The sequence below is a fragment of the Piliocolobus tephrosceles genome, chromosome 2 (assembly GCF_002776525.5).
Source record: "Piliocolobus tephrosceles isolate RC106 chromosome 2, ASM277652v3, whole genome shotgun sequence".
Taxonomy (NCBI): Eukaryota; Metazoa; Chordata; class Mammalia; order Primates; family Cercopithecidae; genus Piliocolobus; species Piliocolobus tephrosceles.
The window spans coordinates 192,132,803-192,148,083 of record NC_045435.1 but is presented as its reverse complement, the minus strand read 5'-3'; the positions used below and the strand labels follow the sequence as shown (position 1 = coordinate 192,148,083).

Below are 15,281 nucleotides of genomic sequence, written 5' to 3'. Positions count from 1 at the left end.
AGCCGTGCTCTGTATTTAATTTTGTCAGTATATCCACATTGGCCCAGCTCCTTTGTGATTGTCTGCAAAACTCAAAAGACTTAATTTGTGTCAATTAGGATGTCAAATTTTCAGAGACCAAATACTGCCTCAGCAGTGCATTGTTTTAAGAATCCTTGGCCAGGCATGGGGGCTCATGCCTATAATCTCAGCAATTTGGGAGGATAAGGCGGGTGGATCACTTGAGGTCAGGAATTCGAGACCAGCCTGGGCAACGTAGCAAAACCTCGTCTCTGCTAAAAATACAAAGATTAGGCTGGATGCCGTGGCTCACACCTGTAATCCCAGCACTTTCGGAGGCCAAGGCGGGCGGATCACCGGAGGTCAAGAGTTTGAAACCATCCTGGCCAACACGGTGAAACCCTGTCTCTACTAAAAATACCAAAAAGTAGCCAAGAGTGGTGTTGTGCGGCTCTAGTCCCACCTACTCGGGAGGCCGAGGCAGGAGAATCTCTTGAACCTGGCAGGTGGAGGCTGCAGTGAGCTGAGATCACGCCACTGCACCCCAGCCTGGGTGACGGAGTGAGACTCCGTCTCAAAAATAAATAAGAATTTTTTAGTCAAGTTATTATGAAGGCTAAGTTGTGACTGCAAAGTTGGGGTGCATGAAATCAGATTAGAGGGGTGCTGTTTGATAGGCTTAATAGCCAAGCATCTGTCTCTGCTCTAGAGGTGCACCTCCCCAAGATATCCTGTAATTTAACATATTTTTCCTCTTTGGAATAAAGAAAAAAGATTTCATGTTGTCTGTCTTTCCATTGAGAAGGTCTCTTAGAATCCATTGATTAGATCAGGAGCTTTTGGTAGTACCATCGCGTTTCCATGTGACTTTTCAAACATTTTTCAGCTGACCATTACCAACTTTGTTAGGGGAAATTACCTTTGTTACACTTCAAGAGAGTTACATCTTTTACACATTGATTTTTCCAGATTTTGCAAATATCACTCTAAATGGATAATATTTTCTAATTTGGAATTGTGGCAGGGGTAGTTATTACTGTTTTTTGCTTGTTCGTGCTGCTGTTTTTTTACTTTGTTACTAATTGTATTTAATACTAATTGTATTTTTCCAGGTTCAGGCCATTTCGTAATTCTGAACCATGTCTGATAACGGAGAACTGGAAGACAAGCCTCCAGCACCTCCTGTGCGAATGAGCAGCACCATCTTTAGCACTGGAGGCAAAGACCCGTTGTCAGCCAATCACAGTTTGAAACCTTTGCCCTCTGTTCCGGAGGAGAAGAAGCCCAGGCATAAAATCATCTCCATATTCTCAGGCACAGAGAAAGGTAAACAGCACTTGTGGTTTTAAGAGTCTCAGTGTTGGTTTATTATTGTATGTTACCCGTGTTGATAACTTTTGTGGTGAGAACATTAAAACAGATCATGGAAACAATCGATGCTAATATACAGGCACTATTTAAAAGGCTAGTTTATTTTAAATTGTGATTTTGAAAGAGAAAAAAATGTAAATTTGTTTCTCACCATACTTGTTACGGCCAGTGAATTTCTATATTCATCCCCTTTGTTTTCTGAGACCTTGGCCATTTTTTAATGAGATTTGTGACATTTGAGGAGACCTGCCATTGTAAGAATGGTGATACAGGGCCCACAGTCCCCTGTCTGAAATCCCCGGAGCCAACTGTGTTTTGGAATTAAGAGTTTTTGTGATTCTTGGGTATAAATACTGTCTTTTACCAGGTATTCTATAATGCCCTCGGAAGAGTCTGAGGCTGCCTCGGTACTCACAGACTGATGTCCTCAGCAAAATAGATCTAGTTCAGGGTTTCTCAACGTCGATGCTGTTGACATCTTGGAGCCAAATAATTTGTTGTTTGCAGGGACCTATCTCCTGGGGCAAAATTACTCCAATTAAGAATCACTGGGCCGGACACAGTGGCTCATGCCTGTATTCCCAGCACTTTGGGAGGCCAAGGCAGGCAGATTGCTTGAGCTCAGGAGTTCAAGACCAGCCTGGGCAACATGGCAAAACCCCATCTGTATAAAAATACAAAAATTAGCCGGGCATGGTGGCACATGCCTGTAATCCCAGCTACTCGGGAGGCTGAGGTGGGAGGATGGTTTGAGCCCTGGATGGGGAGGTTGGAGTAAGCCAGGGACATACCACTGCACTCCATCCAGACTGTCTCAAAAACAAAAAGAACCACTGGTCTAGTCACACAAAGATGTGGGATAAAGGCTACAAATAGTCTCAAATAAGTTGAAATCGCTAAATTAGTTTTGTTGTCAAATTTGAGCAAAAAACCTTCAGTTTTCAGGGCTTTTTGGATTTTAGAATTAAATAATGGATTACAGACACTAATGGATTTTAGAATAAGGGTAAGGGGTTCATTTGTTTAATCACCTTAAACGTGATATGGCTCTGATGGCTGGAAATACATATATGCGAAGATAAAGATATACCTCTTAATATTCTACATGGAGAGGTAAACCCAAGTAGGAGATGAATGGTGCTTTGTATGTGAGACTCCTTAGTACACATTTAAGTGAGATAATCAGTGAGAATTTGAGTTAGTATTAATGAAGAATCAAGTCTTGGAGAATTTAGATTCATAGAGCGTAATCATGGAACAGCTGAAAACCTGTTCATTCATTTCACTGTATATCACCTCTTTCTAATTTTGTTTTATTAAGATTTCTTGTGAAGTTATAACTGAAAAGCCTTAATGGAAGTATGTTTTTAAAGTTCATTTAAAGGAAGCGATAAGGTGTGTGTTTGACACATTTGAGAATGTAAAATGTACTTAGGCTGGATTAGGTAAAGGTTAAAGAGGAAAATGAAGCAATGAACCAAAAATTGTGTGTGGGAAGAAGGCAATGAAGTGTGTGTTGGAGTAGTAAGTCAGTATATTTAAAGTGGGAAGACCTAAAAATGGCAATGTGAACATGGTCTTTAAAATTATAGAGGTCAGAAAAAAAAAGATAAAGGGTAACACCAGAAAAAATCACTGAAAGAGTTGCTATTACTTCCCTATGGAGAGCTAGAATCAAGGGCAGAGAGTAGGGAAATTCTCAAGATAAAATAAAGTATACTTGGGGGGACAGCATTGGAAAAGGGAAAAGATGGTAAAATGAAACAGAAAGTGTGGACAGTCTGGTGGTTGATTTTGGGTAACGGAAGGGTTTGTGAGCAAATTGAACTGCGTTTATATAAGTGCAGAAGAGCGCCCCCATCTCTGGTCATTTTGAGTCCAGTTTTATGCTCCTTTACTCTTCCTTTCCATTTATTTCTCCCCAAATGACTTACCTGCTGTAGAAAACTCAAGGTCCCCCTAAGAAAGGGGGAGTGAACGTACTGGTTTCCTAGCGGGGACTCTAATTGCATTTAGGGTTATCAGTTCTTTATATCTGTAATTGCTAATTCGTTCAGTTTTTGTTGATTTCTGAAGTCTTTGTTTTATTGTGTTTATAGTCAACATCTAATAACTTTTGAGTGCTGATCTCAAAACTTTACAAGTTCTCTAAAAATGAACTTTGCTTTATCCAATTTTTTTCTTTCTCTTAAAAAATTTGTTATTGAAAATGTTAAATATATTCAAAGTAGACAGAAGAGTGTAATCAATGCTGTCACCTAATTTCAACATCCTGCCTCCACTTATTTTTTAGATAAAATTACAGTTATCAATGCACAGATATTAATTACACAGTTTTGACAAATGGATACACCCGGATATAGGCCATAACCACTATCAAATTGAATTTGGCTTTAATTTTTTACTTTGTGTTGACATCATAGACACAATAGTGTATTATCTATATAGTATATAATCTATATATATGCATACTGTATGCTATATAGTATACATATATAATATATGTATAGTATATATAGTGTATATATAATATGTATAGTATATATTTGTATAGGCTGGGCATGGTGGCTCACACTTGTTAATCCTAGGACTTTGGGAGGCTGAGGCGGGCAGATCACTTGAGGTCAGGAGTTCAAAACCAGCCTGGCCAACATGGTGAAACTCCATCGCTACTGAAAGTACAAAAAAATTAGCTGGGAATGGTGGTGTGCCTGTAATCCCAGCTACTGAGGAGGCTGAGGCAGGAGAATCACTTGAACCTGGGAGGTGGAGGTTGCGGTGAGCCAAGATCGTGGCACTGCACTCCAGCCTGGGGGACAGAGTGAGACTCTGTCTCAAAAAAAAAAATCTGTATCTATGTGTATATATATATAAAACATCCTTGTACCTACCACCCAGCCTAGAATTTTATCAGTACCTCTGAAGTCCCCATCTGCTATGCCCCATCCTGTCCTTCTCTTTGTCCCCAATATGCACCATTCTGAATTCTGCATTTTTTTTTTTTTTTTTGAGACGGAGTCTTGCTCTGTCGCTCGGGCTGGAGTACAGTGGCCGGATCTCAGCTCACTGCAAGCTCCGCCTCCCAGGTTTACGCCGTTCTCCTGCCTCAGCCTCCTGTGTAGCTGGGACTACAGATGCCCACCTCCTCGCCTGGCTAGTTTTTTGTATTTTTTAGTATAGACGGGATTTCACCGTGTTAGCCAGGATGGTCTCGATCTCCTGACCTCGTGATCCGCCCGTCTCAGCCTCCCAAAGTGCTGGGATTACAGGCTTGAGCCACTGCGCCCAGCCGAATTCTGCATTTTTATTGTAATTTTATGACGTATCTATTCACCCTCAAATATCTGTGGTTTAGGCATGCCTGTTTGGGAACCTTTTATGAATGGAATTATGCTGTCTGCATTTTTTCCACATACTTTTCACTTAGCTTTACGCTTTTGAGATTTTTTGATGTGTATGGTGTAGTTTGTTCACTTTCGCTGCTGTATATTGCTGCACTGTAAATATACTGTAGTTTACTTAGCCAGTCTCCTATCTGTAGACATTTGGGTTGTTTTCATGAGTAGTACTGTTATGGATAATCTTGAACATACATCTTACTGGATGTGTTCAAGTATTTCTCTGGGGCAAAGCTTCCCAAGCCTCAGGTGATCTGTTAGTTTAGTTCTTGAATTGCTAAGTAGAATCACCTGGGAAGCTTAATAAATCTGTGCTCACACTCCGTCTCATTCCAGTTGAATCAGCAATCAGCATCGTTAGGGGCTTACCCTGGGCATCAGTTTTGGTTTTGTTTTTAATTTTTTTAATACCCCAGATGATTCTGATGTTCAGCTTATATTAAAAACCAGTGCATTGGTGGGTTTTGAAATCTGTGTAGTGGACAACACTAAATGAAATAGAATAATATAATCAGAATATTGTGCACACAGTAAAAACGCTGTCTTATGAAAGAGTTTTAGTTATGTGTATACTGAGTCAGGATATAAAATGTATTTCTTGGTGTGTGTCTTGGCTTAAAGATTTAAAGGTCCTTCAGAGGTATATATTTAGGATCAGAATTGCTGGGTTACAGGCTGTTCCCGTGTGTGACTTGACTAGGTTTGTCAGATTGTTTTCTAAAAATTTTTAGTGTACATTCTCACCCGCAGGAGATGAGAGTTCCCGTTGCCGGACACCCTCGGCAGCTCTGGGGGGGTGAAATAGTAGTTCCTTGTGGTTTAAATTTGCCTTTCCCTGATTACTCAAAAAACTGAGCATCTTTTCAGGTTAATTGACCATTCCTGTGTGCTTTCTGTGAAATATTTGTTCAAGAGAAAGAAGTATCTGTTCACTATCTATATTAGTCAGTTTTCACGCTGCTGATAAAGACATACCCGAGACTGAGTAATTTATACAAGAAAAAGGGTTTATTGGACTTACAGTTTCACATGGCTGGGAGGCCTCACAATCATGGCAGAAGGCAAGGAGGAGCAAGTCATGTCCTACAGGGATGACGGCAGGCAACGAGAGAGAGCTTGTGCAGGGAAACTCCCCCTTTTAAAACCAGGAGATCTTGTGAAGACCTGCCCATGGTTCAGTTACCTCCTGCCGCCTCCCTCCCACAACACGTGAGAATTCAAGATGTGATTTGGGTGGGGACACAACCAAACCATATCAAGGTCTTTAATCCATTTTTCTACTGGGTTGTTAACTTTTTCGTTTTCTATTAATAAACATTCTTTTTAGTCTATGTACTAATCTTTTGCCAGTCATAGGATGTTAAAGATAGTCTTCCAGGATGTGATTTGCCTTTTTACCCTTTTAGTAGTATATTTTAATGAATAGAAGTTATTAATTTTGATATAATTGAATTAATTTGTTTTTTTCTTTTCAGACAGAGTCTCATTCTGTCACCCAGACTGGAGTCCAGTGGCTCAATCTTGGCTCTCTACAGCCTCTGCCCCACCAGGTTCAGTCGATTCTCCTACCTCAACCTCCCGAGTAGCTGGGATTACAGGCGCCTGCCACTGTGCCCAACTAATTTTTGTATTTTTAGTAGAGACGGTGTTTCATCGTCTTGGCCAGGCTGGTCTTGAACTTCTGACCTCGTGATCCACCTGCCTCAGCTTCCCAAAGTGCTAGGATTACAGGCATGAGCCATCGTGCCTGGCCTCAATTTCTCTTTTTTATGGTTCGAGGTTTTTGTTTTTTAAGAAATTTTTGTCTAACTTGGGGTCATGAAGACTTTTTCCTGTATTTTTTCTATAGCTTGCCTTTTACACTTTAAATCTTTGAGCTATCTGGATTTTATTTTTGTATATCTGTGAAAAGATTCACTTTCACTTTTTTCTTTAAACTTGAATAGTATCCCAGACCATTTATTGAGTCTTCTATTTCCCCACTGACCTATAACACCATCACTTACCAAGTTTCCATGTGAGAGTCTGTTCCTGTGTTCTCTATTTTATTCCATTAGGTTGTCTGTACCTGAGCTAATAATGACACCCTGTCTTGATTACTGTATAAAGTTTTTTTTTTTTTGAGGCAGAGTCTCACTCTGTGACCCAGGCTGGAGTGAGTACAGTCATGTGTCCTGGTTCACTGCAACCTCCACCTCCCAGATTCAAGTGATCCTCCTGCCTCAGCCTTCCAAGTAGTTGGGACTACAGGTGCATGACACCCAACTACTTTTTGTATTATATATTTTTGTATTTTTGTATGTTGCCGAGGCTAGTCTCAAACTCCGGGGCTCAAACTATCTGCCAGCCTTGGCCTCCTAAAGTGCTGGGATTACAGGTGTGAGCCACCACACTTGGCTCTTAAATAATTATTGTTAATGTCTGATAGAACAAATCTCTTAACCAGATTCTTCTTCAGCTTTTTCTATAAATTTTAGAATCTGTTTATCATGTACTTTAACAGCAACAAAGAAAAACTTGTGGCTACTTTGATTAGCATTGTATAGACTTTGGGCCGGGCGCGGTGGCTCATGCCTGTAATCCCAGCACTTTGGGAGACCAAGGCAGGCGGATCACGAGGTCAGGAGATTGAGACCATCCTGGCTAACAAGGTGAAACCCCCTCTCTACTAAAAATACAAAAAATTAGCCGGGCGTGGTGGCGGGCGCCTGTAGTCCCAGCTACTCGGGAGGCTGAGGCAGGAGAATGGCGTAAACCCGGGAGGCGGAGCTTGCAGTGAGCCAGAGATTGCACCACTGCACTCCAGCCTGGGCAACAGAGCGAGACTGTCTCCAAAAAAAATTGTATGGATTTTGTAGGGCAAATAGGGGAGAATTGCATCTGTCTTTGTAACTGAGGGTGGAGAATCTGCAGAGCCTCTGTGTAGCCTGTTTACAGGGAGGTTTAGTTGCACGTCGTCTTCAGTCTCAGATGACAAAGAGATGGTGTGGAATGTTTGGAGGGTAGGATGCTTCTTGATTCCTCCTGTTCCCTGGAGCTCTACCTCCTTTTCCTCTTACACCTACTGCTCCCACTTGGAAGCTGAAACACAGCCCAGTCACTGGGCCCAGCTTTCGGCATTAGGAATGAGGGAGAACCTTGTGTGTGTTTGCATATCCGTGCTTTTGTGAACATAGAAACAACCTGCTCTGCTGCTCTTACTGGATTATCCCGTTCATCAGCCTAGTGGTTGCCTCTGGGTCCCCCCATTTCCACCCTCCTCGCTTCTAGTTTCAGCCACCTGCAGCAATTTGCAGAAGCATTCTCCCACGGACATCCTAAGCGCTGCTTGTCTCCCTGGTCTTACCCTAATTGCTTTTCGTTCTTGAGCATTCCTCGTGGATTTTATTCTGTGAAATACTCGGATTTTGTGTAGAAGGGAGAGGACTACAGTATGTGCTCAGTACATCGTCTTAAAACAGAAGAGTCTAAAAGGCAAACAGTTGTATTTCTATTTTTAAAAAATCATAACGACCTTAAGACTTTTGCCATCTCTAATGTAAGGCCTGATCTAGAGATAATTCATTTTATTCCACTAAAAAATTTACATCCCTTACTGCTTTCCTTACAAAAAAAAATAAAAAGCAGCTAATATTTTTATAAAAAGAAAAGAAAGACTCTAGGATGTTTTCAGTTATTCATTACTGGTTTTAATTGGCATCACTGAAAAACTTGAGAAAATTAGAAATCCTTTCCGATCATGCCTTTTTAGGGCAACTTGATGGAACAAATCTTTTTTCCATGCTTGCTAATGTGTGTACTATATGAATAATCAGAGATAAGTGACAAGCAAAGCAGATAGTGTCCCTGCTCCCGTGACAGCAATCTAAAACCATGGTATGGAATTACAAGCTATGAAATTACAAGCTATGGTACCGAGGTAGTGTGAGACATCTGTCTAATCTGGAATGTCTGCGAAGGCTTCCTAAGGAAATGATAATAGAGCTGACGACTGCAGGATGAGTAAGGGCAACAACAGCTACAAAGTGTGTTCCGTGCCTGGGGAAGAGCTTGCTTCAGTGGCCCACCTGCAGGAGGGATTGTAGCACGTCCGTGGAGCTGAGGGCAGTCCTGTGTTACTGGAAAGCAGAGAGGGAAGGAGAGAGAATTGCAGCAGATGTCCATGCCTGGGGAAGAGCTTGCTTCAGTGGCCCACCTGCAGGAGGGATCGTAGCACGTCCGTGGAGCTGAGGGCCGTCCAGTGTTACCGGAAAGCAGGGAGGGAAGGAGAGAGAATTGCAGAAGGGTGTGTGTAGGCACTACAGACAGCAGAAGCAGCTGAAGAGGTAGGTAGGCAGGGACAGGTCATAAAGGGCCTTGTATTCTATGCTACAGAGCTCAAATTTTATCCTGTTTCCTGGGGAACCATTACAGATTTTTAAACAGGGGAGGCCGGGCACGGTGGCTCAAGCCTGTAATCCCAGCACTTTGGGAGGCCGAGACGGGCGGATCACGAGGTCAGGAGTTCGAGACCATCCTGGCTAACCCGGTGAAACCCCGTCTCTACTAAAAAATACAAAAAAGTTAGCCTGGCGAGGTGGCTGGTGCCTGTAGTCCCAGCTACTCGGGAGGCTGAGGCAGGAGAATGGTGTAAACCCGGGAGGCGGAGCTTGCAGTGAGCTGAGATCCGGCCACTGCACTCCAGCCCGGGCGACAGAGCAAGACTCCGTCTCAAAAAAAATAAAAAATAAAAAAAAAAATAAACAGGGGAAAGACCTGGCCACCTCTCTGTTTTAGATAGGAGAGAATAGTAGGCGTATAGAAAATAGGTTTTGTTCGAAGTGTGAGAGTGAAGTTGGAAACTAGTTAGGAGGCTTTTGCAGTAGCCCAAGTGAGAAATGGACTAACTAGTCTACTAGTTTGAATAATGAAAATGTCAATGAGCCATTTGACTTTTTAAAATAAGCTTTTTTCATACAGCCAGAGTTGAATAATATTGTCTTTATTAACTAAAGCAATTTTCACATCTAGTTATTCAGTCTCTAAGCACCTTCACTTCTGGTTGGTTATGACTTCTATCTGTAAACAACGTTTCTGATTTAAAAAACTGAATTCTGGCCGGTCGCAGTGGCTCACGCCTGTAATCCTAGCACTTTGGGAGACTGAGGCGGGCGGATCACGAGGTCAGGAGATCGAGACCATCCTGGCTAACGGTGAAACCCCATCTCTACTAAAAATACAAAAAAATTAGCCGGGCGAGGTGGCAAGCACCTGTAGTCCCAGCTACTGGGGAGACTGAGGCAGGAGAATGGTGTGAACCTGGGAGGCGGAGCTTGCAGTGAGCCCAGATCGTGCCACTGCACTCCAGCCTGGGTGACAGAGCAAGACTCCGTTTCAAAATAAATAAATAAATAAAATAAAAAACTGAATTCTGAGATTAATAACAGCAGCGCACACTTCTCTGCCTATTTCCTAGAGTAGTGGGCCCCAACATTTTTGGCACTGGGGGGATGGTTTCCTGGAAAACAATTTTTTTTTTTTCTATTTTTTCTTTCATCTTGCTGCCCAGGCTGGAATGCAAAGGTGTGATCTCGGCTCACTGCAACCTCCGCCTCCTGGGTACAAGTGATTCTCCTGCCTCAGCCTCCCGAGTAGCTGGGATTACAGGCACTTGCCACCAGGCCTGGATACTTTTTTGGTATTTTTAGTAGAGACGGGGTTTTACCATGTTGGCCAGACTGGTCTTGAACTCCTGACCTCAGGTGATCTGCCCACCTCAGCCTCCCAAAGTGCTGGGACTACAGGCATGAGCCCCTGCGCCCGGCCGGAAAACAGTTTTTCTATGGGGCTGGCAGGGGTGTGGTTTCGGTATGAAACTTCCACCTCAGATCGTCAGACATTAGTTAGATCCTCATAAGGAGTGTGCAACCTAGATCCCTCACATGTGCAGTTCACAATAGGGTTCCTGCTCCTATAGGAATCTCATGCTGCCACTGATCTGACAGGAGGCGGAGCTAAGGTGGTGATGCTCACTCCCCACTGCTCACCTCCTGCTGTGCTGCCCCGTTCCTAACAGGCCATCGACCTGTACTGGTCCATGGCCCAGGGACTGGGGACCCCTTTCTCTGCTGTGTGGTGGAATTTGAAGCTATTGCATGTCAAAAGAACAAAGAAGGAATTGTTTATGGTTAGACTAGAAACAGAAGAGTCTTCCTTTTAAATAGATAAGGGGTTTCTTTTGTTTGTTTAGCCTTAGACTAGCTTGAAAGTAGTCTAAAAGGTAGTGGCCCTGGAGAACGTGACAGCAGCCTACTTAGGATTCTTGTCAGTGCCTTTTGTCAACATGTGACTCAGGGTCTCTGCCTCTTGGCTGAAGGTTGCTGCCTGCCTGCTGCTGTTTTATTGTCTAATGAAGTTGGAAGATGATTCTAAGAATCTTTTTTTCCCCTAGGACACTAGTTAAATCGTTCATTTTATTAAAATAAGTTTTTCACCCTGGTCCATTACTTCCCATCAGGTGATCTGGTTGCCCGGTGAACCTCCTGTGGATGGTTGTGTTTGATAAACAAAAGTTGACCTACTTTTATTTTATGAAACATGAACAGATTTCAGATTTCTCCAAGGCTAAGGTGTCCACGTGCGGGTCCATCCCACAGACCCTGACCCAATGACAGATTAATAACTTACACTGACACAGATGTTATGCTTGTCAGTCCAGCTGAAAGTCCGGCCTGCTTACAGACTCCCAGGAGAGTGCTGTAAAGAGTTGCAACCAGCCAGACGCAGTGGCTCATACCTGTAATCCCAGTACTTTGGGAGGCTGAGGTGGGCGGATCACGAGGTCAGGAGATCGAGACCATCCTGGCTAACATGGTAAAACTCCATCTCTACTAAAAATGCAAAAAATTAGCCAGGCGTGGTGGTGGCGGGCGCCTGTAGTCCCAGCTACTCGGGAGGCTGAGGCAGGAGAATGGTGTGAACCCGGGAGGCAGAGCTTGCAGTGAGCGGAGATCCCACCACTGCACTCCAGCCTGGGGGACAGAGCAAGACTCCGTCTCAAAAAAAAAAAAAAAAAGTTGCAACCACTGGCCTCGACTAGCCAATGAAGCTTTCATTTATTTTATTTAGTATAGATTAATTGACAAAGGCTTGAGTCAACACACCTGTGGGTAATTAACCTGGTCCCCCCCCCCCCCCCCGCCCCCAGAGAGAGGGCCATCTTGCCCACAGATGATCAAAGGTTAGTCTTAGGACCACAAAACAAGCTCTTTAAATAAACTACTTTATATTCCTTTGTATCTGCACCTTAAGCTCTCTGGCTCCTGAAAAGAAAATCTGGCTGCCTTCAGCCAAACTATTTGAAGCTATCCAAAACTCCCCGGCCTTCTAAGAAGGTTTGCTTTTTTCTATTTCTATAATTTCTTCTGCCATCCTGACTGAACCCCCACATCTACATAAATTTATTTTGATTGGCCCTCTATTTCTGGGCTTTTAGAGTTGTTATATATAACAGTATCAAAGACATTCTGTTTATATAGCAATATTCTTCCAGCACATTGTCCTTCCAGCACATTGGTCAATTCGAGATATGCTTTGGTATCTTTTTGTTTTAGATGCTGTTTCTAATATCCCTTCCTTTTCCCATTGAGACTATTAAAATATACAGAGTACCTGTATGTGTGTTACGTAAAAACAAATGGAATTGAACAGATTTTTAGGATATTATGTTTATTTTGAATGAATGAATGTGACTCTATCTCAAGTTCTGCTTCATTGTTTTTGTGTCTTTCCTTTAACTTTTTACTCTATACTTCCATCATATATGAAACTTTAATATATTTCTCTAAACTCTTAACATTTCCAAGTTGAAGAATATTGACTAGGCCTTAGACACAGCAGGGACCAGGAGTTCTCTTGCTGAATATCTCTCACCCTTCTTTTTATATTTCTTTCTTATTTTATATTTCTTATTTCAGAATGTTTTTTCTCTATGTGTTAAGAAATATAATTCCTGGGCTCAGTTTCTTATAACTTCAGTCACTGGTGATAGACTGATTCTGAGGGAGCTGAGTCTGGCTTAGCTGCCGAGGTAGCTGCCCTTGAACCAGTTGCCCGAGGGTATGTGGGAAGCTGTGCTGATCTGGCTTGAATTAAATGTCCACCTTGGACCAGTCATCTGTGACCATAGTCATGTAAGAAAATGGCATCTTTCCCAACTGTCTGCATAGAGGAAGGGTGAGGGAAGTTTCCGGAATTAGGATGCCGAGCAGATTTTTTTTTAAAAGAAAGAACACATATAATCATAGTACGTTAAATTGTAAACTACTAGTTTATCATTAACTAACAAATATTTTCTCCTGTATGTGGGGTATTCCGTTAGAAGCCAAGGGACATAAAGAAATGTTGAGCGCACAACCTCAAATTACTCAAAGTCTAGTGAAAATTAAGAGAAAAGTAATTTATGATAGATATATTAATAATTGTGTGTTTCAGTAAAGATAATCCAGGCTTAACCATTTCATTTCCCTCTGCTCGTTTCCATAACCAGTATTCCCTTCCCTGTCACTGTGACCAGATCTCTTCTAAGTTATGTGCCTAGAGAGGGGATGGACATTTGAGCATAAATCTGTCATTACTAGTTAAATAAGTATTGTTGTGTTTCCTACCAATACTAAATTAGTAGTACCGTGGTAAACAAAGAGTAGCATATGGTAACATTTCCAGTTTTATATGTATAGACTTATCAAACAGCCTAATTTTTAACTCTTTGATATTGGAAGAATCTTCAGGTTACACACAGCATGTTGACCACATACAGAGGCATTCTGTTTACTCTCCCTCCCAAGATTCAACTAAAATGACAGAAGAAAAAAAAAAAACACATATATGTATATACACACACACACAAGGTCAAAGAGAAAGAGGAGATAGTAGTGTGAAAGGGGCCTCAGTACACATTTGGAAGGCGGAAGTGGTGGAAAATTGGCACCTGACTCAGCAGGACAGAGAAACACGTCACCTAAGTGTTAGCAGAGGGGAATCTGTGAGAAGGGGACCAAGTTTCCCTTGTAAAAATTCCGGAAGCTCAAGATTGAGAGGCACACAATACTGTGTCAGAGTAGGGGTGGGATGTAATACACATGCTGAAAAGAAGGGGGATTAGTTGAAAATCAACATAGAAAGTGTCAGAGGCCCGCCAAGACTCCTCCTTTACACCCCACAATCCACGTAAATGTAACCCCCATTCTCTGCAAGGAAAAAAGTATAAACGGACATTTACATTTATTTCAAGGGAAATTAAACCAGAGAGGCCTCTGTTCTTATCAGGGGAGTCAGGAAAAGTGGAAGCTCCAGAGTAAAGAAGATGACTTCCGTGCAAGTCAGCACTTTCATCTCCTTTCCCCATCCTGCTTTCAGAATACCTGTAGCCTGACTCATAGCCCTCAGGCAGGAGACTGGAGGATTTTTCTCTGGATAAACAATGGCCTGGAGAAAAAATACTTTAGGTACCTTGCATACTGTCCTTATCTTTAGTGTTAAGGTTGGCTTATCTCCCAGTCAGCTTTTTAATACTTTTCTGTATGAGTAGACAGTAAAGGATCAGCAGACATTTATGAGAAACCCTTTATAAACGAGAAGGAGAGTCCAAAACAATAGGGATAAAAACAGGAACTTAAATAGTGTAAGGAGAAAACCCCCAAAACGCCAGCATGTGCACACACACATACTGGGTAATCTTCAAAGAGAGGAGAGAAAGGAATCCAGGAAACAAGAAAAGAGTTCGCAGAGGAAGAATGAACAGAGAACAATGGAAAACTAATTCTTGGAATATCAACATCTAAAATTACCAACACAAACAAAAGATAGCAATAGAAAGAAGAGTGGGAGATAATCAAGAACATTCTCCCGGCTGGAGTGGTGGCTCAAGCCTGTAAGCTCAGCACTTTGGGAGGCCCAGGTGCGTGGATCACTTGAGGTCAGAAGTTCGAAACCAGCCTGGCTAACATGGTGAAATCCCGTCTCTACTAAAAGTACAAAAAGTAGCTGGGCTTGGTGGCGTATGCCTGTAATCCCAGCTACTTGGGAGGCTGAGGCAGGAGAATCACTTTCACCTGGGAGGCTGAGGTTGCAGCGAGCCGAGATTGCGCCATTGCACTCCAGCCTGGGCGACAGGGCAAGACTCTGTCTCAAATAAAAAAAGAAAAGAAAATTATCCCAAAGAATTAAACAGAAATACAAAGATGGAACATATGAGAGAAAAGATAATAGTTAAAAGATCTAACTAATGACAAGGAAATAGCGACTTCTAGCTCTTAAGTAGTGATATAGAAGCACACTGGCTTCTGGGACTGGAAATAGCGACTTCTAGCTCTTAAGTAGTGATATAGAAGCACACTGGCTTCACTCACTCTGCCGTTCCCACCACAGAAAACCAAGAACGTACAGCACTAAGATGATCGCCAGCAATATCCAAGAACTCAAATATGAGAAAGAGACAGTTCCCAGGGGCACAGAGAAATGAAAGAACTCCAA

General features: G+C 42.3%; 1 protein-coding gene across 1 annotated transcript in view; it reads left to right on the top strand.

Moving 5' to 3' along the window:
- Window positions 1-15,281, top strand: part of PAK2 (p21 (RAC1) activated kinase 2) — a 91,711-nt gene that overhangs the window by 36,046 nt on the left and 40,384 nt on the right. The window contains exon 2 of the mRNA XM_023214808.2: window positions 1,113-1,326. Within this exon, the coding sequence (XP_023070576.1) occupies window positions 1,140-1,326 (187 nt within the window). The 5' untranslated portion in view covers window positions 1,113-1,139. The remainder of the gene's footprint in view (window positions 1-1,112; window positions 1,327-15,281) is intronic.